Here is a 25,077-nt window from a genome sequence, read left to right as displayed (position 1 = left end):
TGCTTGTCAAAAATGTATTTTGTGATTGTGAGAAATTGGTTCGGATTATGTCAAGAGGTTGGCTTAAAACCAATTTAGCTTAACACAGACAACAGTTGAAACGGCGTCTGTTACACCAGTGCAGGTATGTCATACGATGAAGCCCAAAGAAACATTACGTAACTTACCAATAACCAATAGTTGCATGTGTAACAGAGGCACATGTATTTTTGTGTAGCATGTTTGCTTGATGACAAAGTGTTAAATATTTTACCACGATTTTCCTTACTTGCTGGGAAGATCTGATCTGATTATCTCGTCAGCTTTATCCCCAAGTCTGTTCATATTATGCAAAAACTAACCAGTTTTATTCTACACTACTATAAATCTATTTTATTTAGTAAATTAAGGACTTTTGTGGCCATCGATATAAGATTTAAAAATGCAAGTCTTTTGGACAATTACTTGACCTGTCTAAGTCTTGTGTTTTTATTAAAACCTTATGTTGAGTAACAAAACACACAACACCAAGTTACCTTATGACACGTTTATTTTAAAGCGATTTCTGCAGCTGCATCGCTGAAGCAAGTCTTAAAATGCGTGGATGTGTTGTTCAATGCTAGACACATTTCATCTTTGATAATGATAGCACATGTGAGTTGTTGCAATGTTGCCTTCCATTTTAAAATCTATTATTGTACCAAGGGAAGTGCTGTCACACTTAATGCGATTTACAACATGTTGAAATGTGATCTTATCACTTAGCACGATTGTGATTAGGCATGTTGTCAGCAGGCGTTAAATATTTCCAAGCAATAGTTAATTTAATAAAGGTATATTGAAAAGTTTTTGCAGACCTCAGCAGAACCCTGGTTGAGAACCACTAATCTACTATATATTTGATTTTAAACAACAAAGTATCATTTAGTTGTTAAATTTTAATTTGGGATTTGAAGGCTTAAGCTCAAACTATTTTGTTTTTTTATGGTAAAAATCTATGCTAAATGCGACGATTTGTTCTATCAAATATCAGCAGAGCCTGATATGAGTAGGCTACATCTGTTAAGCAACTCAAACATAAAACTTAGTCACACAAAAAAAATCAAAAAAAAATTACAAAATATAAATTTCCATGAAAATTGGAATGACAATATAAAGCACGATGCAAATGCTAAAACACACATTGCATTACCCAATCAACGATTATTTTTTGCTGAGTTTGTATCACAAATTAACAAACTAAAGCTTAGCCTTTGCTTCTTCCCTATCTCTCAAATTTCTGCGCAAAATTTTTCCAGTTGCTCCTTTTGGAATTTCAGCAACAAACTCTATTCCGCCTCTGAGAAATTTGTATTTTGAAACTTTGCCTAAAAAATCATTAAAAAAATTGAAGTGTTAGGAGATAAAAAAAAAATTGTTGAGATAAACAAAAAATATAAGAATCATATACAAAAATCAATATATATGAATCACAACCAACAAACAATTTTTATACTTTAAAGCAATAAAAGGATTTGCCAGACCTGATTTTATCAAATTCGACTGCATCTGGGTTTTTTAGGCAGAATTCTAGAAAACAGCCTTTCAACCAAATAACCTTGTTTAAAAAGACTCACTTTCAACAAATTTATGAAGCTCTTCAGAAGTTAAATTGGAACTACCCCTAACCACAAAAGCTTTAGGGACCTCCCCAGATGATGAATCTTTTATCCCAATTACAGCAACATCTTTGACCTTGGGATGTGATGTAATGACCTCTTCTAATTCGTTTGGTGCAACCTTTGTTGAACAACATTGAATTAAAATATTTAAAATTAAGGATGTGGGGATTAGCTTTTTTGTAAAATATGTCTATTGATATTTATTTTGTGAGCAACATTATATTTTTGGAATAAGTATATTTTGCATAATAATGTCAAAAAAATATATAATTAAACACATTTATCCTGCCATTTGCCATGGTAAAAGCTAAAGTACAATTACCTGGAAACTTTTGTATTTGATAAGTTCTTTCATGCGATCTACAAGAAAAAGCATTCCATCTTTATTTAGGTGACCAATATCTCCTGTTTTAAACCAGCCTTCTTCATCAAAAGCTTCCCGAGTTGCTTTAGGGTTCTTGTAATACCCTTTTGTCACCTAAAAACAAATTTTAATATGTTTTGTGTACGATAAAATATTTAAAGAAGTAATCAATCCTAAATAAGGCAATAATTGTGGGTTACAGTGGGAAACAGCTTGAGTTTGGATCACACTATGCTCTATAAAAGTATTCTGTCCTGCAATAAGTATTCTGACCTTTTTTTAGTTTAATATAAAGCTGTCAATACAGATTAAGCCAAAAAAAACTTACAAATGGGCCTTTAACTAGTACTTCTCCGCTTTGATTAACAGAAAGTTCTTTTTTTGTTTGTGGATCAACAATCTAAACAAAAATTGGTTATTTTGGGTAAAAGTTTTTTTTTTAAATGGAGTCGTGTCTACCTTTATTCTTGTATTGTAACATAAAAATCCTGAACTGTTCAGTGGCATTCCCGGTTTCACATGTACAGAAATAATATAGGCCTCTGTTAATCCATATCCTGTGATATTATAAAACATAAAAGTAGTATTAAAATAAAAAATTACCTCGAGATAAAAAAAAAACAATGTAGAAGTAGTAATATGTAAAATAAACAGACAAAATACATATTTGTTCAAATTTTGTTTTACACATTTTTCCTATCTCTTTTTGTTTAGATGTTGAAATTTATATCAGGTTTTTTTAAATCAGATTAAGTAATTGTTTGGGCGTATAATCTTCATTTTGTAATTGCTAGTTTGATGTGTATCACATTTTAATTTTTACTGATAAATTAACAACAAACAGAGTTATATCTAATATTTCAGGCATTGAATTATTGCCATTAACTATAATTGTATAATCCAGTTAGTAGTGAAATTGTATCAATAGCCTTTTCAACATTATAATTTAGTTAAAACTATAACAGGGCATTATACTTTATTTAGTACTGTTTGGCAAGTAGGAGTTTATCTCAACTATCATAATGGTCTTTCGGTTAATATTTGCCACACTAAAATGTAATCTTATACAATGATAAGCATTATTTTAAGATATAGTTTTACTGAACAAAATGACAATAGCCAACTTTTAACATAGCTTTTTCTAACAAATATTATTATTGCTGATAAAGTTGATGCTTGTAGCTAGTTTCACATTTTCTTGCCTCATTAGTGTCACTTAACATTTACCACTGGCAGACCAACTAGCAGTAAGTAAATATATGCCTAAAATGGAATTTACCCTGCAAGACCAATGCTTGTGCTTTTTGCATCATTGAAATGCCATCACTAATTGATAAGGCAGAACCCCCTGATCCAACTGCCATCAATGAAGAAAGATCATAATCTTTCAGTTTTTCACTCTGCGCCAGAGATTTCAGCATTGATGGAACAACGCTTAAATATGTGACCTTGAGTATAAATTATACAGGTAGTCTGTAAAACTTGCAAATGCAACATGGATTAAAAGGAAATCTGTAAGCAACTTAATACAAATATTATTTAAAACCACAAAAAATAGGAGACTTTTAAAATGTAAAATTATTTGTTTGGCAATAAAATGTTTGCTTGTACTTCAGGTATACCTTGTATTTTTGAATTGCTTCTAAAGTTGATATCACACCAAACCTCTTGTCTGTAATCAGTTGGCCACCCATCATAGTTCCCAATAATTGAGAAAATCCGTAAATATGAAACATGGGAAGAACATTGTAAGAAATAGAACCAAGATAGTTTCCACCTCCTGTTCTAAAACAAGGAAGGCACAACAATTACATTACTATTTTTTTGTTGAAACACGGTAATAGTAATTAAATTATTTTCATTTCTTTGCTGAACTTAAATAAATCTATTGTACTTTTGTGTGTAGTGTATTGCTGTGAAGTTATAGTGGGTAAGCATTACTCCTTTGGGTACCCCAGTGGTTCCGCTTGAAAAGGGAAGAAGCACAATATCTTCAAGAGGGTCTGTCTCAACATCATTTGGAAAGCCTAAAAGTAATATTTTTGATCCACCTTAGAACAACTTTTTGTCACAAGTAAATAATTTTTTAAAGCTTACAGGTTCCATCTTCATTTCTGAGTATTTCAAATAGAGTCTGCTGATTTCCATCTATTGTCCATATTTTCTAAACAAAACATTTAATTTTAGGAAATATTAAGTAGCAAATGCTAAATAATAAAGCTGCATGGACCTGAATTGATGGAATGGCTTTAGCAATTCTTTGCATTTTGGCAAGTTGTGAAAAGTCAGTTACTACACACTTTGGGGTGCAGAGTTTGAATTGCTTTACAATTTCGTCTACAAACAATGTAAAAAACAACAGTCAACACACATTTTTTGAATTTTTGCCAAGATGTATATCTTATAAACTGAAGAATAAGCTGGTTTCATAAATGCTTAAATGCCTAAAAATTTGCTCACCATATGTATATCTTGGATTGCAAGTTGTGGTTATCACGTTGCACAGAGCATTTCCAAGAAAGACAACTGGATACTCAACACAGTTTGAACAAGCCAATGCGACCACATCCTGTTTATAAACTGAATTTCTAGTGATGAAACTTGCAAACTTGAATGCAAATTTTAGGATGTCATCCCCTGTAAGTTCACGGTTTGTTCCTGCATCAATCTAAAATAAAATGTTCACCTGATTCGTCAGAAATTAGTGCATTTTTAAGCAAAAAGGTCTACGGCAATTAGTGCATCCAAAGGATCAAAAAATCCAACTTTTAAACTTTGTTTGAGGTCTTGAACAAAACTGAAAATATTTTTAGTTGTATGTTTCTATTTTAAAAACGTAAGAGTGAGCGTGTGTTGTTAAATTGAACCAAAAAACTCTTAATTCTTACAGAAAAATGATAAAGTTGGTCTCTGTTAATTTACCTTAAATGTATAATTATTTGCAGGCCTACTTTGTCAGTGTGGTATATATGCTTAAATGATCATTGATCAGTCACAACTGGATTTTACTTTAAGTTGTTTACACTTACAAGCACTTTCTTGTCTCTGAATCGTCTTAGGGTTTCGAAGTAGCATCTTGCAAAGTTTACTTTTGGAATGTCTAATGGTGGAAATAAACTACTGAATACCATTTTATTTCACTTTAAATTTACTGACACGAACAACACATAGTCTGTCACTTGCTCACATGAGCTGCAAACTTTAAAAAACAGAAAAAAACATTTTGCTAGATATATTCGTTACTCATTAACCAGCAGGAATCTGACAACTTTTTAACAGCCACAATTTGTTGAACTATTTGCTGACCGGGCAAATACGGCTGTCCTTTAACTTACCAATATTGCCAACCCCTATTAAAGTTGGTATTTTCCACCATAAAACAAAACGAAGTTTGCTGAACATTGCATTCTTACATTAAAAAAAACAACATAAATATATATTTTTAATGATGAAGATTTGAGTTTTTAGTAAATTAACTTCTTGACCTTAAGTATTATTTTTTAACAAACCTTATTTGCAAAATCACTCTGTAGGAAGCCTTCAAATGAATTTTAATCATAAGCAGCCACAATTGACTGAAATATAATGAAGAAATACGAAGCAAAAAAAAGATTACTGTTCGAAGCACAAGGTATTCGGTATTCAAGATATGCTCAAGATAACAAGAAATATAAGGAAAGCAATCACAATCAGTTAGCTACTTTCAGTAGAGTTAAATATAAACGATCATTTGTTGTGTAGTTGGACGTACTCCCATTTTGTATATTTATTGACAGGTCACCAGCCACCCCAGAAATTGCAATTTTGACATAATTAACAGAGGACAAGTTATTTATAATTTTTACATATAAATTTGCACATGGTGGCAACAAGTGAAAATGTGTACCATAATAGGCGTGCCCTTCTTGTTTGTCAGAAAGAAAAATATATGTCACATTTGTACAACTATGTGCACGTATTCAGTTGTACTCAATAGACAAGATTTCCTAAACAAAAATTCAAAGGCATAAATTTAGTCAAATACAACCCAAATGTTAAAAACCTTAAAGGTTTTGCACCTTTAAATTTTTACAATAAATTTATCGTTTATACATTCAGACAAATAATATTTGAACACAAAACAACGCTGCATTTCAAATTTAAATATGGCCATAAATTAAAAAAATGGCATGAAACAAAAAGACGTGCAAGTTGAATTATTTTACCCTCTTTACTTGCCAAAACAAAATCGTAAAAGTTCAACACGCATGTACGTGCCATTCCATAAATCGCAAATTATGGAGAAATTTCGCACATTTCCGCAAATTTTACTCATTTCGATTTTAGAAATAAAAGATAGATAACATTTCGAACGTGAAATACTAAGAATAGGTATTTCTGTAGGTACAAAAAAATAACACTCATAAGACTATAACGCATTTTAATTTTAGAATGTTCTTAACTTTTTTCCTATACCCTGAATATTTTTTTCAGGATGTTCAATATTGTCGTACAAAGCTATTTACAGATGCATAGAAATAGGAGAGCATGAAAATGGAACTTTATAACAAGGGTTGAGCGCGAAATTCACACAAGACCGAAACCGGTAGCGCCCTCGGTAATTGCGATCTTCAACATGCGATGCATTTCCTCGTAGGAGTCGTAATGCGGCAGACAAAGCTCATTGAAGCTAAAAACACAATTCGAAAAATCGAGCGTTAATTTACAACTGTAGACTACAACATTGCGGCCATTTCAGTTTATGTTACTCAGCTACTGTACTAATTTACATTGAAGTGGCGTTTGTCCTAAATAAATATTAGAATAAAAACTTGCCTTTTATCCTGGTTAATTGTTTATAAAAACATATTTTTTGGGGGGAGGGGGATTTATTCAACAATTTTTAACGATGGTCATATTTGCTGTACGCTCAACCCTTATCCCACCTGCACCCATTAACCCACCTTTATCCATTTACCCACCTTTATCCATTTACCCACCTTCATCCATTTACCCACCTTTATCCATTTACCCAACTTCACCCATTAACCCATCTTCACCACATATACAACCACCTTCACCCTTTACCACTTAATGAAACATTCATTGTTTATCGCATGTGAATAGGGCAAATATTATAATACGTACTTACCAGGTGTGTGCTGTGGGCAGGGCCCCGTCGTTATACGACGAGTAAGACACTTTGAACGGCGGCTCCAACGACTTGAATCCGTCAGGTGGCAGATGTGAGCAGCCGGTTGTGAACTGAAGTAACCTCGCCAGTTCCGCTTGAGTGAAGCTGGCGGCAAGAGCCCAGAACCATTCAATAACCTAAAATTTTGACATGGTACTAATGAGATAAGCCGACGGCGTAACAGCCCCTATTTATGCAGTAGAGCATTGGTCGGCAAACTGTGTGCCGCGGCCCAAATGTGGGCCGCAGAGCCATTTTTAGTGGGCCGCGAGTTACTTTTGAATAGCTTAGTGTTATCATTTAGATGTGGGCCGTGTAATTGCCGTACATTCGATGTACCTTTAACAGTTTGGTGTGGCAAAATGTTAAATTGGCTCAGCTTGTAAAGGCCCACGTGCCAATCTGACCCTAAGAGTGCCTGTCGAGCTATATTTTTTGCCAACTTTAACTTTATGTAAACGAAGAAATAAATTAGTGTTTTGGGCATCAAGACGCCGCCTAATATTTCATCTTAAATCAAATATCCTGAATCCGCCACTGTTTCGTAGTGGTTTTACATAGTGGGCCTTCAATAGCCCTGAAAAGAGTATTTTGGGCCGCGACGAAAAAAGTTTGCCGACCACTGCAGTAGAGTATACTCTTTGGCCATTGGACAAGAATGTGATTGTACCTAGCGAATACCACCGATCCGTTTTAAAAATACTTTAAAATCAATCACAGCGCATTACAAAAAGTAGAGATGGAATAAAGTTACAAAAACTAATTTCTTATTTACAAAAAATAAACAAAAAATAAATTTTTAAAGTTTTGACAATGTAACAACAACTTTGTTAGGCCAAGTCTCAAGATTTTTTTATGGTTAGGCTTTAGTGAACGCTACAAAATTTAAGAAAGTACCGCTGGATGTATTGCAAAAGTTAGTTCGCCAATGAAGATTGTATTGCAAGGCAGGGTTAGAAAAATCTAGCTACAGACTGTGGTAAGGTATTCTACATACAACGAGAATTCAAGAGGTATCAGTGCTAAGGCCACATCTCTAGATGAAGAGCGACAGCCCGGGTTTGGCCTAGGCCCTAGGTCGTGATTTCGAATCTTACCATAGGCTAGATTTTTTCTAGCCGCGCTTAAAAGCCCATCCAGATAAGGTCAGCCAAAAGCGGTAATAGCCTTCGCGAAGACAAGTTTATATCCGTAGAAACAACATAAGATAATTGAAATCATGCGAAACGCCGTTGAAAGTTCACGGTTATTGATCGAAAAGGTACCTTGCCGTGGTGACCGGACACAACGCAGTGTGCCTTCATGTCGTCCACGTTGATCTTGCTCGAACCGCAGAGAAGCAGCTCGACTTCGTTCTCGTCGAATGCTCCCAGCATCTCGTCGGGTACGATTGCGTTTAAACCTAAAAGTCGAGAAGTTTATTTGGATTCCAGCCATAAGATTGGAATAAGAATAACATAAACGTCGGAATAATTTTGATTTTTGGTATTGACGACACTAAGTTTAGAAAAAATTTGGGCGCACATATTATACAGTGGCATTGTTGTGCACTTTCGTCAAAGTTATTAGATACTTTTCTCCGAATAGCGTTAACTATAAGACTGGAGTAAAAAAGTCTACCTCAACTTAAAAAACTACGACATAAAGTCCAATTTTAGCTAAACGTTTAAATATAGATTAGCAAGAACATGCGATTGTACTAAAATACATTCAGATACGTGTTTTGCCAAAATTGAGTAGTCTAAAAAACAACTAGATCAAAAAGCAGGATGTGTTTTTATGAAGGTCCTTTGACGTTCAGAACATTTTATAGTTTCCTTCATTCGCAAAAGGGGACGGCCAAGAACACATTAAGCAAACGTTTAACACCATTATTTCTGCTTAAAACATACGACATTGATGGTAAAAAAAATGACTTAAAAGCTAAAAACATTCGGCCTTGTGTTTTACCCATTTAAGGAATTTTAAAAACACCTTATTAGAAGAAGGGCATGTTCATGTCGAGGTGAATTCGCGTTTTTTATTTTGCAATTTCCCGCATCTACATTTCAAAACAATTGAAATAAAAAAAAATGAAGAAAGATACATCCTTTTTAGAGACTTTTACGATTTCCCGCATTGCAATTTAAGGGATTTGCTAACAAATAACACACACAACTACAGCCAATTTGGATCCAGCTTAATATTTCTCATGAATCATCGAAAATTAAGTAAATGCATTGTTGGGGAAAAGGCTGGAAAAGCATTCGTTAAACCAGGGCTTCTCAAGCTTTTTTCGCGGGGCAGTAACATCAGGCATAAGTAAGCCTATAACATAGACATTTCGCGATTTAAATTCCATTCAAAAGTAAACAAAACAACTATTATCATAAATAAGTTAAAATTTGATTAATACAAGTCATGAAATCGTAATGCTTCCGCAATTTTCTTACATTAAAAAAAACCTAGTTTATGTTTGAACCAGGCCAATAATTTAATCATGTAAATTCCTCCAGTCGGAAACCCAACTAAATAAACGTAACCCTACCTTTGACGAAGCTTTCGATTTCTGACTTGACTGACTCCCTCAGTCTGTACTGAGCCATCCTGTCCAGGTACTTGTGCTTGTTTTCGTTGTTGACGAGAATGTCGGCGCCGTTAGGTACCAGCTCGTGGACCTAAAAACGTTTAAAGCGTTGTGTAAATGAGACCTCGTATGTCGTTAGATGTATATGACGAACGACAGCTTTGGGAAAAAATAGCCCAAGCAGGGTTACCGTTTCGGGCTTATTTTTAAGATTTGTGCTTAGTTTTACAGTACACTGTCGTAGAAAATACTAACGTGCTTTACGTGATTGTTTTTGAGTTCCGTTTGTAATATTTTATTTCTAAGAATGTGTTTCCATAATTAGGACACTTTGGCTGTGGAGTGAATAACCTTAATTAACGACCATTCAATTAAATTTAGCACTTGGTATTTTTTTAGGTAATCTATTTTTCTCACAAAATACTAAAAACCAATACTTATCTAGATGCTTAGCATAACAAAGTACCAATATACGATGTTATTAAAAACTAAAGCAGTTCGAATTGCGTTAATCCAAGAATTTAGAAGCATTTCATAAACGCTTACATCAAACAAATATGGCACACTATGCGAAGTGGCAACTTACTACCTCACCACAAAACAGGGAGCTTATGATTTCATCTTAACAGATGATTGCACTGTGCTTAATTCAAAGGCAAACGTGCATTGATGTATGCGACCACTGCTTTTTGGAGCAACGTTGTTCTAGTCATACATTTTCTTAAGGTTGCACAGCCATAAAAAATAGCTCGTTTTTTTAGCTTTTACGTTTACCTTGTTTCCTACTGTGTAGAGAAATGTTTATGGGCTTGGATTTAAAAACAACATAATGGCCTTTTATCTTGGCCCTATTCTGGGCGAGTGTAAAACAATCGCATAACGGACAACTGAACTCTAGTACACCAAAAGTCATCGCAGACTCACGTAGTCTAACGATCAATGATGCAAGCAGGGCAGCCTAGAAAAACAACCAACCTGCAGTGAGGTTTGAACTCACGACCTCCGGCCATCCCGGGACCGTCACTACACCAACTAAGCTACATAAGCTAATGGGGAGCGAATCGGGAAACAACCATACGCCAATGCTTGCCACATTCTATTAGTACAAGCAACTTCATAAAATCGTTCGTCAAAAAGCTGCTTGAGAAGGGCTAGATCAGTGGTTCTCAACCTTTTTTCTTTCGTGGCAAAATTACGTTGCAAAAAAATTCTGTGGCCCAATAGAATTTTTATGAAAGAAAAACCTTTAAAATAGGTTTAGAACAAAACCGAGCAGAACATATTTCAAAAATGATGATTTATTCAACCGTGCATTAGTTAGATACTTGCGGCTGAACAATAAATTTACATTCCTTTTTAATTCCTCCCCAAGCCATTATTCCTGTAAAATTAAATATAGTGACACAAATGAAACCAAATCTAGTTTTTTTAAATTGGTCTGTGGCCCACCTAAAATGTTCTCATGGCCCACCAGTGAGCCATGGCCCACTGGTTGAGAACCGCTGGGCTAGATGATCACAGTGCTTGCCACACATATGTGTGTGTACTGTGCATGTTTCATTGTCCTACAAATTTTGTAATAAAATATACGTATTGGTGCTTCACCGTTTCACGATGTACAACAAAATCGAAACAAAGCATATGCGGTACAAATGGCGACAATTCAATTGTGGTTAAAGGTTCAATATAACGGCTTCTTAATCGCATAGGGTAGAACAATGCGAGGGCTTCGTCGGTTCAACCCATTTCTGAATACGAGGTGAAAAGGGACACGGTTTGATTTTTCCGATACGAGTTGAAAAGGACACGGTGTGATTTTTCCGCTTTAAACTGCGTTTAGAAACACACGGTCTGTGCTTAAGACAGGGATTCTTAAACTGGGGTCCATACACCCCTTGGGAGTCCGTGAACTAGTTGTAGGGGGTCCATGAATGCCTTAATTGAAATATTAGCGAATATTAATCAATTTTTCAAGTAAACAGTTTATTAAAAATAAAACATTTTTGCACTGAATGTACTTACGGCTGCATTTGACTTTCACATTTTTTGACCGAAATCAGCAGATTCACATGATTTTTATTGTGACGTTAATCTATGACGTACTTTTTTGAGAAAATCTTGCCTATCGCGGTCCACGCAAAGCAAAAAAAATTAGGGGTCAGCTGTAAAAATGGTTTACGAACCCCTGGCTTAAAAGATGTTTCACTCTAATGGTGGCCAACCTTAAGGAGCTTTCCTTCGTTCGAGTATTCCTCCTCGCTGAACGTGATTTCGTCATCATCGGTGACGTCATTGTCGAGTATGTAGCGCACCTTGTTGGTGAACAGGTCGGGGTCGTCGCTTTCAAAGTGCTGCAGTGAAATACGATTGGTTGTGAAGCGATATGCAACAAATTTCTCTAGGTACGTTAACAACAGAGTTGTGTTGTCAACAAGTCATTTTGAAATGACTTAAGTCCCAGTCAAGTCATATGTAAAATAACTTAAGTCAAAAAAGTTAATTCCAAGTTAAGTCCTTATCATAAAAATTACACGTTAAGCTATTAAAATTGGGTTACTCGTCTGACTAGGAGCAATACCTTTACAAAATACCAAAAAAAATATGTTTATGTGCAAAAAAAAAATTGTTTTATGTGCAAAAAAAAATTGTTTTATGTGCAAAAATTAGGATGAATATTGAATAACTCAATTTTACGAAAAAAAGGCCGAATGTAAAAAGTTAATTTCATCCAAGTCATATGTCATCTGTCATTTGCCCTAAAGACTTAAGTCAAGTCAAGTCAAGTCATTGAAAACAGTGACTTGAAGTACTTTATAAGTCAAGTCATGGACTTAAATCATTAGAACACTGGTTAACAGGATAACACACAAAAAATCACAGCTTTAATGTATACGGCTCGAGAATGCTCAACAATATTTTTTTGGGAACTTATGTGTTAAGACGTTAAGTTTTTGAACTGGTGCTTAATAATGAGGGTTTTAGGTAGATTCACTATAAGCTCGGCATATCGGGGAACAAGGGGCATTTTTTATCATTTCAATCTAGTTTAAACAGAATATTAGCGAGCTATGCATTTTTGGAGTCGTCCTCATATTTAAGCCATATTCAAATTGTATAATTCTCAAAACAAGGTAACTAGACAATGGACATGGACCACTACATAAAATATATAATGACTCAATCTCAATTCAATCCATTTTGTCAATTTGCCACAGGCAACGAAATACTTTGGGTTTCAAAGCCGTTTAGCCCAAAACAACAGTTGTTATTATGTATCAAAAATATACTATAGTGTACGACTAGGAATGTCCTTTTCTTGATATTTATTTCCGATACCGAAAGAGCAAAAAGTATCTAAATCAACCAAATAGCGTATTTTGGCCAAATAAGCAAACTAGGTCAAACTGAAAATACAATCGTAATCATTTTTCATAAGGTATTATGCCGAAATTTTTGCTTTTGCGCTAAATTTGTCGGAAATTTGCCTTTAAAGGTAGAAAACTCTCCGTGGGATGGCAAAACATTCCAGTTAGACACAAATTAATTTGGTATCGGATCGGCACCGATACCATCCTAGTATCGGACGAGTACCGATACTACCATCTCGGGTATCGGCTCCGATCCGATATTATCGGTAATCATCCCTATGTACAACATTCGTAAACTTCGAATTTCGCAGCAAGCAAGCTTACCGCGAAAGTGACAGGAAGACCGACCAGTTGGCAGAGGAAGGAACGGGCAAAGCGAGCGGTTACTTGGCGAGCGTTGGAACCTCCCAGGGCTGTCTCCAGCAAGCATTTGCCCACAAGCTTACCCGCCACTTCGTAGTACTTAAGCTTGTATCCAGACACGCTCGAAGCGCAGGGAAGCACCTGGATAGTAGTTTGACGTTAAGCTGTTGGACATTTTTCGATTTATTTTATTATTGTTTTAGAAACTGGGTCGTTTTCAGAAGTGTATGATCACCCAAAAGGAGATTGGAATCAGGGCCAATGTAGATGGTTTAAGGCCACAAACGTTTCTAGATCTTAGTTTGGCGTTGAAAATCAACCAAAAAGCTATAGTTGTCGCAAATGGAGATTTTTGGCATTCGGTAATAATATTTCTAGAAAGCGTTGCCGTATAATCCAAACACTAACACAAATCCTTGCATTATAAAATGCTGTTCTAAATTTGCTCTTTTTTAAATTACACCATATAAAAAAGTGTTTACTCTCATTTTAATTTTGGTATATTAGAGCAATTCGTTTGTTAATGAAAATATCTGAGACCACTGGATCTTAACAAACCTGGGCAAATATAAGGCATTAAAAACGTTTTAAGACAATTAGAAATTACAGCACACTGAATTAAAACGGTTTAATTAGTTGTACTAAGAAACACAGCAACGTGTATTACCAGCGCCTGCGGGTCGTCTTTGAATTTTCGAAACATGCCACTGGCCGCTGTTCCGTCACCGCTTTCCACCTCCCTCGGCTGGAAGAAGGCTTTGCAAAGCAGGTGAATCCACTCCCGGTTCAGGCCGCCCCAGTCGAGGCCGGTTTCATGTCTGAACTGGATGACGAACTGCTTAAGCCAGTTGGAGGTGCTAAGGTCTTTTAGGTGGCGATAAGACTAAACAAATTGAGACAGAAGTTTAAATTTATTTCTCCAGTAATGGTAAGTTTAAATCGATTATAAAACGTAGAGATTTTAAGATAATAACATTTCATTCCTATGAGAGCATTATAAAACTGATTTCTTGATTTCTAAGTGCAGAGAATCAAATAGAAATCTAATACTATTTATGTAGCACTTTCGGGTTAGGTCCATAGTATGTTACTTTGAAGCTTGTTTAAAAGGATCAGAACTGAGCTATGCCGTTAAGTTAGGATTGGACTGAACTAGGATAATTTGATCTTAGTACGCACAGCATAATGATTTGTTTGTGTGTTCTGTTGTTTTCGTGACTGTACAGTAATGACTAATCTACCAGCTATAAACCATCGAAAACAAAGTTACTCTACTACGTTTGCCAATTCCAACCAATCAAAATTACACAAGGAAGCGATTTTACAGCATATAAACGTATTTTTAAGAGCAAACCAATGTATTGTCACACAACTTTGTTAAGCTTTTTCAGTTATTGTGCGAACAAGCAAGACGCGCCGAGTTAAAATATTTATAACGGGCGGTTTTGCTCGAGAATTGGTCACAACTATACTGCCTTTGCTAGTTAGTGCAGCATCAAACATTCAAACTATTAGTACATGGCAACTATTAAATGATATAAATCATGATCCTAATAAAATTTATATTAGAATATTTTACAATAATGATTTACATAAAAACGATTCAATTACAAAAAAAGTCAGGCATCAGTTACTTTAGACTGACTAGTTATCGGTACTATGTTTCAAAATTACAACAAGGTGGCAAATTGGATAAATAAGTAATGAGAGATTGTCTATTTCTGGTAAAACTTTTATCTGCGCTATCATAAAGACAACTCGCCATCTTAAGGTGTGTGAAAAGCTAAATCGCTGGTTTTCCAACATTGGCTAGGCAATACGAAAAGCTCATGAAATATTTGGAGCCTTGCATGGTTGTATGAATCACTTTTTGTAAATCAAATAGGTTACTTTCCAAAAAGTTTCGCTGCACAGAACCACTTAATACTCACTTGGTTAAGCATATTATACTCACCTAGTAAGGCGTATCTACTCATTCGGTTAAGGATGCCTTAAACCGACTTAAGGACCCATACACACCGAGACTAAGTTCAGCAAATCTACGCACTGAGTTAAGAATGTCTACTCATTGAGTTAAGAATGAATAATCACCGAGTTAGGAATATCTACTCACAAACTTAAGGATCCCTACTCACAGAGTTAAGAATGTCTAGTTATCAAGTTAATCATATCTAGTCATTAAGTTGAGCAAATATACGCCGTGAGTTAAGAAAAAATGCCTACTCATTGAATTAATAATGCCTACTCACCGAGTTAATAGTGCCTACTCACCAACTTAAGAATCTCTACTATTCGAGCAAAGCATATTAACTCATTGAGTTAAGAATCTTTACTCACTGAGTTCAGAAATTCTACTCACCGAGTTAAGGATGTCGTTCCGATCAATCACAAACTCGACTTTGTCCCTCCCCGAGGATAGCTGGTGATGGGAGAGCAACTGTTGGTGGAAGTAGTTCACCTTTTCGTCATAGCACTCAGAGCGGCCTGAAAAATGCATTTCTTGTTGCTTAAAAAGAGAAGTAGGGAAATATTTTTTAATTATTTAACTCAGGGAATATTTATTTGGCAACAAATCGGTTCAGAAAAGGTTATTTAACTTTGACTCTTGAAATAAGAGGTTACTCGTTTTAAACAGTATTCCCATCGCTAATATAGGAGCTGTTGACACCAACAAAATATATTTTTTGCCTTTTTGTTTTTATAAGAAACAGAATATAAATTTTGCCCCTTGACACTAACAGAATATAAATTTTGCCGGCGGATCTATCTGTAACAGGCATTCATAAATATGGTTATTATAGCTATCTTAAGCTCGAAATTTCAAACACAAGCTTAAATAAAAACAAGATATAGCATGATAGGGTCATAAAAACAAATATCAAACAGAAAGTTGGACAGTAAGTAGGGCAATGTTTCCACTGTGGAACGATTTAGTTTCAACTTTGGAGCATAATGTTTGGAGGTTGAAGTAAAGCGTACTCATAATACAATGCCCATACAGATGTAAATATCATTTTGAACGTTTCGAATATCTCTTTTTTCATTTTCAACATAAAGTATTCGAAACGTTCAAAATGATACCTTCTTTTGTATGGGCTCAAATTCTTACTGCGATTTTGTTTAACAAAGCCACTAAAGATTATATAAAGCGAGTGTAACAAATAAAGTTACGTAATTTTTCTCGTTCGTAAAGAAATTGACCGGCCCAGCAATATTAAAAAAAAAACCTGACGCCTATGATGGGCTTTAGTACTGTTATATTCCAGCCAAAGTACCAATTTTAACATAACTAAATAAATGTAAGTTAACTGCTTTTTGTTTATAGTGAATCTAACTGCCTAGAAAGTAGCATTCCATTATTTGTGGTCGCCAAAAGATTAAAAAAATATATACACTTGGCTACACTATGCATTAGGGTTGTTCAAAAAAACACCTTTTTGTCAAATTTCAGTGGGGACCCCCTGGAATTGTTAGGTTGCGTCTAAAAACCCCACAAACAAAATCTGAGCACGTTTGGTTCAGTATTGACCGTGCTACGTCAATTTGAAAATTCAGATTTGACGTAGCACGGTCAATACTGAACCAAACGTGCTCAGATTTGGTTTGTGGGGTTTTTAGACACAACCTAACAATTCCAGGGGGTCCCCACTGAAAGTTAACAAAAAAGTGTTTTTTTGAACAACCCTACTATGCATGGATTGGATGTGTGAGGTAGCTGGATAATAAATTTCAAAGTAGAAAAGGTCGAGTAGATCGACAGCATCTGATTAAGACGTTTCCATACGCACTTGTATAATCTTCAGTTAATGTATCGAAACGTCTTAATCAAGATGATGTCAACCTATCGACCTATTTTTTTAAATTAATTATAGAGTAGCATCTAACGTTATATAAACTCAAACTACATTCAAACTGACGGTGAAAAAATTGTGTTACTCAGTACACTGGCAAAAAAAGCTTTCACGAGTTACGTAATAAATTTAAAGCTATATTAAGATATTCAACTTCTAGATCCGGGCATAATAGTACTAAAAAATATTAAATCATTAATTTACCCATATTATTGAACAGAATGCCAACAAACGTAGCGGCGAGTATATTCCTTCTTGGGCAAGTTAGACCGACCCTTTGGAAGCCGTCGTCGAGCAGCAAAACAGGAAGGCCACTTTCGTCGTCGTTTTCTCTACAAATCAACTGCAAAACACAATAACTTGCATAGGAATTTTGAACTCTTTAAACCAGTGATTCCCAAACAAGTCGAAAACGTATAAACGCGTAATAATCATTGAGGTTAAATGAGTGATTCCCAAACTGTGTGCCACGGCACACTAGCGTGCCTGGAGAGATTGTCAAGGGTGCCGCGAAACTTTTTGTAATTTCAGAAAAGAGTAGTTGTATTACTTACAGGCATTCACGCAAGCATTTTAGACTTAAATACGCACTATTTATTACGAATTAATAATCTTGAGGCATTTACATAAAGCTTGTCGTGTGTTAAGAGCGATGGTAATTGTAATATTACTCTATTCGTTGTTCCGTTAAAATTGCTTTTATTGTAGTTAATGTATTATGAAGAAAAACATATCGAATATAACTTACCTTTGTACTTGGACTGAGCCGGAAAGTAAAGATGCGGCGAAAAAAGATTTTCAGAAAATATTCGCGGATGATTAGTTGCTGGATAAAAAGAAAAAAACAATGAAATAGCTCGAAAAATTATTTAGGTGTACGAACTTAATTGTTGTAGGTTTTTTATGTGACACCTATAAATTGTATTTTTTATCATTTAAAAACATGCAAACTCTTAGTTTATTTATGATAGTTCCACATTAGGGTTATTTGATTAAATCAATTACAACAAATGGTAAAAGCACCTAAAACGGTTTCTTGCATCAAGCATTTAAAAACTGTATTTAAAAAAATGTTTTTTTTTTCTGAAATCCTTTCCTACTAATTTTGAATTACCTTGGCAGTTATATAGCAGAAAACCTTCTTTGCTTTGTTTGTTGAAGAAGTGCCCATAGATTTAAGCCTTTTGCGAGTCGTTGAGTTTTTAGTGGGTGAAACGTCACTGAGTGATAACCCACGTGCACGCCGATGTGACACATCCTAAAAAAGAACATTTTCAGTATAAATTTTACAGCACCTGATTGAAGTTTAATAGAAATGAATGCACTTGTGTCAGATAGATTTGTAAACTAACAAAAAGTATATACATTAAATATATGGCCTGAAAACAAAGCAACTGTTGCACACTCAATAAGAAAAGTAGACCAATGCATATAGGAAGTTTAAAATAATAATGTTGTTAGAATACGATAATGTTGATTTATACAGAAATATATCAACATAGATATATTTAAATGACGGGCGGTTGTGAGTTCGAACCTCACCGCAGGACAGTTGTTTTCTAGCCTGTCCTGCTTGCATCATTGATCGACAGATTCTGTGAGTCTGCGATGCTTGGTGGTGCAGATATATTTAAAATTTAAATAAACAAAAATAAAAATCTTACATCTTCCATTTGTGCCAGAGAATTATTTGACAAAAGTCTGCATTCAAACCACACCGAGAGGTTTTTCTTGTGGACATTCTGATCTACTTCAGAATGTTCATGGTCTAAAAAAAATAAATGACAAATAAATAACAATAATTTGGTAAAACTCCCTCATTTTAATACATTATTTGTTGGACACTATAGAATGATTTATTAAATTGCATAAATTCTAAGATACAATTGTGTGTTAAGATGTTCACCAAATACACATTAAACACAAGTTTTCACTCTTCAGTTCGCCAATCAATTTTTATTTGGCAGTAGCTTGTTAGTTTGCATTAGTGAGTTTAAACCCACTAGCTTGTATTTAGAATACCCATCTATGTTAATACATGCTAATAACCATCAACCTCTACTCTACATTCATTTAGCATTGCATTTTTCTAGAAAAGCCTTACTAACATTTTAGGCAACCTTTCCAACATACATGTATTAATTGTTTCACATTGACCTAAATGAAATCTAAATTTAGGTTATGAGTTGTTATGAGTTTGAGTTAAGAAAAGACAAGATATTTCAAAGTTAAAATTGCCAGCCACTAACAACTGATAATTATAATTTGTTTTGCCCGTCATCTATTTTTTTCACAATATATTTTTTTGTTAAATAAAAAACAACAAATGGGTGATTTTCAGTCACCCAAAGAATAGCAAAGATTAGGAAAAAACTTATACCACTTACCTGTTAGAACAATAACATCAAAAGATCCATTTTTAATTGGTTGTTGCTTGTATGTCAATTCGGCTTTGTAACAACCAGCATTAAACACAGTAAAATTTAGCACCAGGCGCTGTGACAAGTATTTCTTCTCAATGTTCCATACAAAGGGCGGATTGTAGTCTAAAGAATTAATCTACAGAAAGCACAAGACAAAAAATGCGTTTTTGGCTAGTTAAACAAGAAAAGATTAGGAATTTTAATTGATGATGGGTCCTAGAAAGTTTATGGTTAAATTTACGATTGGATTTTGCATTAGTAGTGGAGCTAACCCGATTTGATTTTGCTGACATAAATATGTCAACACATAAGACAGAAATAAAAGTTTCACCACAGTAGAGAAATGCAAGCCATGCATACTCTGCCTTACCATTAGTGATGTGTCGTCGATTCATCACACAGAAACGTGACTCGCAAGGTTTACTAAAGCTAGACAAGTGCTACAAATTCGGATTAGTAATTGAAAATTACTAATTACTCAAGAGATATTTAATACTAAGAGATAAAAACAAAGCACATAGATGGTAATACTTTTTTTTGTGTGCACTGTTTAAACACTTTAAAAAAAGAACATTTCCATCAACTTTTAACTTTTTTTTTATTACATTATAGTTAGGAGTTTTTACAAATACGAAACAAATTTTTTATTGAACCATGGAATACAAGCTATGCATAAGTACTGTGATTCTCCCTGCTAAAGAAATACTAACCAAAGATTACTGCATACTCATAATGATAATATAAACAATTTGTTTGTCATTCTACTGTTTTGTGCCATAATTTGTCACAAACAAAAAATATTTGCCATAATTTGTCACAAACAAAAAAATCTTTGGTTTCAACTCTTCTTGTAAAGTCCGGTTGAGTTATAGGTAAAGTATTGTTTGTCACAGTTCAACCAACCAAAAACAATAGGTAGTTTTCCAAACACATTACCTCAACTAACTGTAACCCAAAGTTTTCTTCAAGGTCAAGTTTTGAGAGATTGTTGCTGCAATTGTTGTCAAAGGAATCGCGAGGTATGATTTCCATTTGGTGGGTTTTCTCTTCCACCAGCGTTACCACCGACAGCATGGAATGGGTTGTACGCAGCAGAACCGTTTGCTCATGGGCCAAGGTTCCTTATATAAAACGACAATAACACATTAAACTGTTTTATTTGAAACACAGCAAACAATTTTTTGTCGGAATTTTAATAAGACTATAAAAATCAAATTTTTTTAATAATTTTTTAAACATTTCGGGAATATTAATTCAAGCCATTATCAAACATTAAACCATTAACCTTTTTTTTGTTTGAAATACAGCAAACAATTTCTTGTCAGAATTTTATTAAGACTATAAAAATCATTTTGCCATGATTCACCACGGCCAAACCTGACAACATGATGATCCACTAAATTTGAATAGTAAACATATTGTACATATTACACATGCTTTAATTTCCATTGTGCTTTATTTATGTACATGTACCCTATTTACACCATATTAATAACTTTGTAAAAGTCAAAAGTGAAGTGTGCTACAGCTGCAAGATTGTTTCAGTGCGAAAAATTATGAGTTTGGTGGATGATGCAATGGATGTTGGTAACAGCTCTAATGATGTGAGAAAGGAACAGAATAGCATCCTCAAAAACTTTTTTTCTGTTCAATATTTATTTATACTAAAAGTATAAGAACGCATATACTTTTATGCAAATAGAAATTCAAAAAATTAATTTCAACACTGACAATTGGTATCCACATGAAAATACTGTTAATTTTTTTTTCAAGACTACATTGGAAGATCCACACAAAAAGTTTAAAAGATCCAGAACCGAATCGCGATCAGCCATTTGAACACCGTCGGTTTAAAATAATTGCTAAGTTTACCTGGATAAAATTCCCTTGTAAAAGGACTGTTTAAAATGGGACGCGTACCACAGAGAAGTGATATTTTGTAAGTGCCACTGCGTCGAACTGCAAAGGATACCTTTACTTCATTGTAGCAATCTATATCTGGATACAAAAATTACGCTTAACCAATCAACATAAAATATACAAATAACTATTGAGGAAATTCTGACCTGCCTGCCGAATTTCTGTGATGTGCATGATAGTGGTTGTTCCAACTTGAATATTAATACCAAGTTCCTCTTCTGTGATTGGGTAGGGTTCACCATTGTTGAAATAAAACTAAAATGGAAACATCATTTCTCTGGTAATCATGTAATTTTCTTAGTATGAGAAACATATTGTAAGCATATCTCTATAGTTAAAACAAAAAATTGGGAAAAGCGATTTCCTTACATCTTTGATATTAACAGATAAAGCAATTTTAAATGTTACTTTATTTACTCATATCAGTAATTTGAAATTAAAAGCAATTTTAATTGCAAACATCTATCGTTGGACATAAAAGATATATACACGTCTTACAAAAATATATAGAAGACTTTGGCAGCCATCATATTCAACCAGACACTGAATCAAATCAACCCTTCGATATTTGTAAAAATCCATTATCGGATAACAAGGAGAAATTTAAAAATTATGCAACAGAAATTTACTTGATTTGAATTCTGATGCTGCATTAAAACCCGTATAGATACATAAGCAAATGGTTATAGGAGTTTTAGTTTAATAAAAAATTTCACCTTTGTTGTAAACGTAAAGGTGCCACCAACGGTATCACAGTTGCCCCATTGAATTACACACTTTTCGGTATCCAAGTACTGCCCTCGGATATATCTTTAAAATAAGATAAAAGTCAGGTCAAAGAAGAACAAAACCTCAACATAACTTGGCTAAATGCAAATTTTACCAAATTCTGTCATTAATTATTTATAATACATTTTTCAATATTCAATCAATTGTCTGCATTTTAAATATTAATAAAACATGAATCTGATAAAAGACATTTTTTACCTTAATTCAGGAAACATAAATATATATGAATTTGCTTAAACATCCAATTTAACTGTTGTATTCATCAATAAAATAAAAATTGCAACGCTTACTGATAGAAATTTCTTGGCTCCCCACTGTTTGCATTGTGATTTCTATGCCGAAGGACTACCCAGCGGAAAAAACAATAGACTGCCACAGCTCCGAAAGCCACAAGCAAACCTATAAACAAAACATAAATTAGCACTAAGTAAAACTCCTTATTTGCCACACAAATAACAGTATTTTATTACACTAGTACTGTGATTTAACAACAGGAAGAATTTTTTAACTCAAGTCCATGACAATTTGAAAAGTCTTGCGCTACATGAGGTTGCTTGGTTCAGCAAAAATGTAGTGAACACCTAAAATGTAGCGATACCGCTCTGACAGTATGTTTTGGATATCACAGCAGGGACGTTATCCTAACTATGTCTATTAGAGAGTTCAAGTCTAGGCCCGGCTGCAAAAGTTTCAAGCCGATTTTTATTTCTGAAATCCCACGCCAAAACTCTGCAGTATATACAACAGAAGTGCAAATTTTTTTTCACATGGAAACATTTCACGCCAAATAATGTCACTGCTCACTGGCAAGGTTTTGGGCAAGAATTTTACCCAAATTATATTTGGCGGGAAGGCAATGGAGTGCAATCATGATCTAGACCAGTGGTTCTTAAACTTTTTGAGACACGCCCCCTTTTACAATTTTAACAAAACTTGCGCTCCACCTTGTTTCAAAATAAAAAAACTTAAGGCAGAACAGCAATTTATTTCCAGGTAAGTTGCATTATTGCAGTGGTCGGCAAACTTTTTTTGTCGCTGCCCAAAGTACTCTTTCAGTGCTATTGAAGGCCCTCTATGTAAAACAACTACAAAAAAGTGGCGGATTCAGGATATTTGTTATTAATTAAAGGGTGCCTTGATGCCCAAAACACTGCCATGCCATAATGTAAAACATACTAGTTTAAAACCAAGAATATACGCGCGAAGAGCGAAAAATTTTGCGCTAACAGAAAGTTGGAAAAAATTTCTATAGGCTTTCAGGCCCACATTTGGCATGTGGGAGACATATAAAAACAAACACGCTAAGACATAAAAATTCTAGGCCACGCGAACTTAAAATAAAGTGCAATGAAAGTACGGCTATCACACGGCCCACAACTACATGATAATACTAAACTATTAACTCGCGGTCCACTAAAAATGCCTCTGCGGCCCAAAGTTTGCCGACCACTGCATTAATGCGAAGGATATATAACTGTTTTTTGGATACCAAATGTTTAATTCGAGGTTAGTAGCAGGTACATATCACTTTGCCTTAATGTTTACTCATATTTCATTCAGAGTTTGTAAATTTATTGTGCCCCCCTTGTGAACCTAACACGCCCCCAAGGGGGGCGCGTCCCCCAGTTTAAAAACCACTGATCTAGACCTATCTTTAGTTGCTTAGCTTCAACAAAGTGGAACAAATATAATAAAATGTTTGTTTTGGGCATTAAAACCATTATAGGCTTAATTACTTACCCATATTTACGGCATCAGATGTACCAAATAAATATTTCCTATGGTGGGAAGTGGAAATATCCCTTATAACATTGCGTAAAAGCACAGCAATTTTTATTGTTTACCTAAGCTTAACTCAAATGCTGGCACTTGAAATAAAAGTTAACAGAAGTAGGAACATCATTACTGAACTAAGATTGGAAATGGTAATATTAAGTGTGTTAACTCAGCAATACAAAGACATCAAACAGAACATAAACATTTATCTGCAACTATTTTTTACAAAAAACAATATTATATGATCAATTATAACATAATCAAAGTCAATTAGAGATTGCAACTGTTATACAATGGACTTCCATGCAGTTAGACCGTTGCGTCACACGTCACACATATTTATAGAACAATCATGAAATACATAACATTCGTTCAAGTTTTACAATATTGTTATACAAGTAACGACCAGTCGCTATTACGAAACGGCTTAGAAAAAGTTAACAGTTAATGCCTAATGGAAATTCGTCGATAAAGACCGCAATGCAACAATAGTTCCGCAAACACAACGAAAACATCACGGCTTGCGAGTTAATATAATCGCTTAATCATAACAAAACCCACTGATGTACGCAGAACACAACTTCCCAGGGGAATCCCTGAGCTTTCGCAAGTTTGTAAAGCGTTTTGATGGCCTCAGTCACTGATTACCTAAGAGTTTAACTAAGAATTGATAAAAATTGCTAAATTAAAAAAATCTGCTACTATGTTGAGAACGAGTTCCTTGAAAATTTCTAAACGGGACTAACAGTCAACCTTTTTGTAATACTTTGAGCTTTACAGCGCTACTGGTGGTACGATGGGTTGCTAAGCTACTCGGAAAGCAAGTGATGTCAAAGGTTTGTTT

The 25,077-nt window shown here is 34.5% G+C and overlaps 1 protein-coding gene and 1 pseudogene across 1 annotated transcript; both read right to left on the bottom strand.

The window, feature by feature from the left end:
• Positions 1-1,218: 1,218 nt before the first annotated feature.
• Positions 1,219-5,761, bottom strand: LOC146157366 (putative 4-coumarate--CoA ligase 1; annotated as a pseudogene).
• LOC146157365 (apoptosis-resistant E3 ubiquitin protein ligase 1-like) lies at positions 5,540-24,328 on the bottom strand. The gene is made up of 19 exons (XM_083388444.1): positions 24,198-24,328; positions 22,748-22,856; positions 22,385-22,478; positions 21,815-21,923; positions 21,621-21,746; positions 20,685-20,869; positions 19,713-19,884; positions 18,990-19,093; positions 18,440-18,583; positions 18,074-18,151; positions 17,530-17,668; positions 15,834-15,958; positions 14,142-14,357; positions 13,436-13,615; positions 11,966-12,094; positions 9,705-9,834; positions 8,443-8,579; positions 7,136-7,314; positions 5,540-6,673 (listed from the first exon to the last, which is right to left on the bottom strand). The coding sequence occupies exons 1-19, from the start codon at positions 24,199-24,201 to the stop codon at positions 6,571-6,573; spliced, it is 2,463 nt and encodes an 820-aa protein (XP_083244570.1). The 5' UTR covers positions 24,202-24,328; the 3' UTR covers positions 5,540-6,570.
• Between the last annotated feature and the right edge of the window lie 749 nt (positions 24,329-25,077).

This window comes from Ascidiella aspersa, chromosome 4, assembly GCF_963924565.1.
Source record: "Ascidiella aspersa chromosome 4, kaAscAspe10.2, whole genome shotgun sequence".
NCBI classification, from domain to species: domain Eukaryota; kingdom Metazoa; phylum Chordata; class Ascidiacea; order Phlebobranchia; family Ascidiidae; genus Ascidiella; species Ascidiella aspersa.
This window is presented reverse-complemented; position numbering and strand designations above follow the sequence as displayed.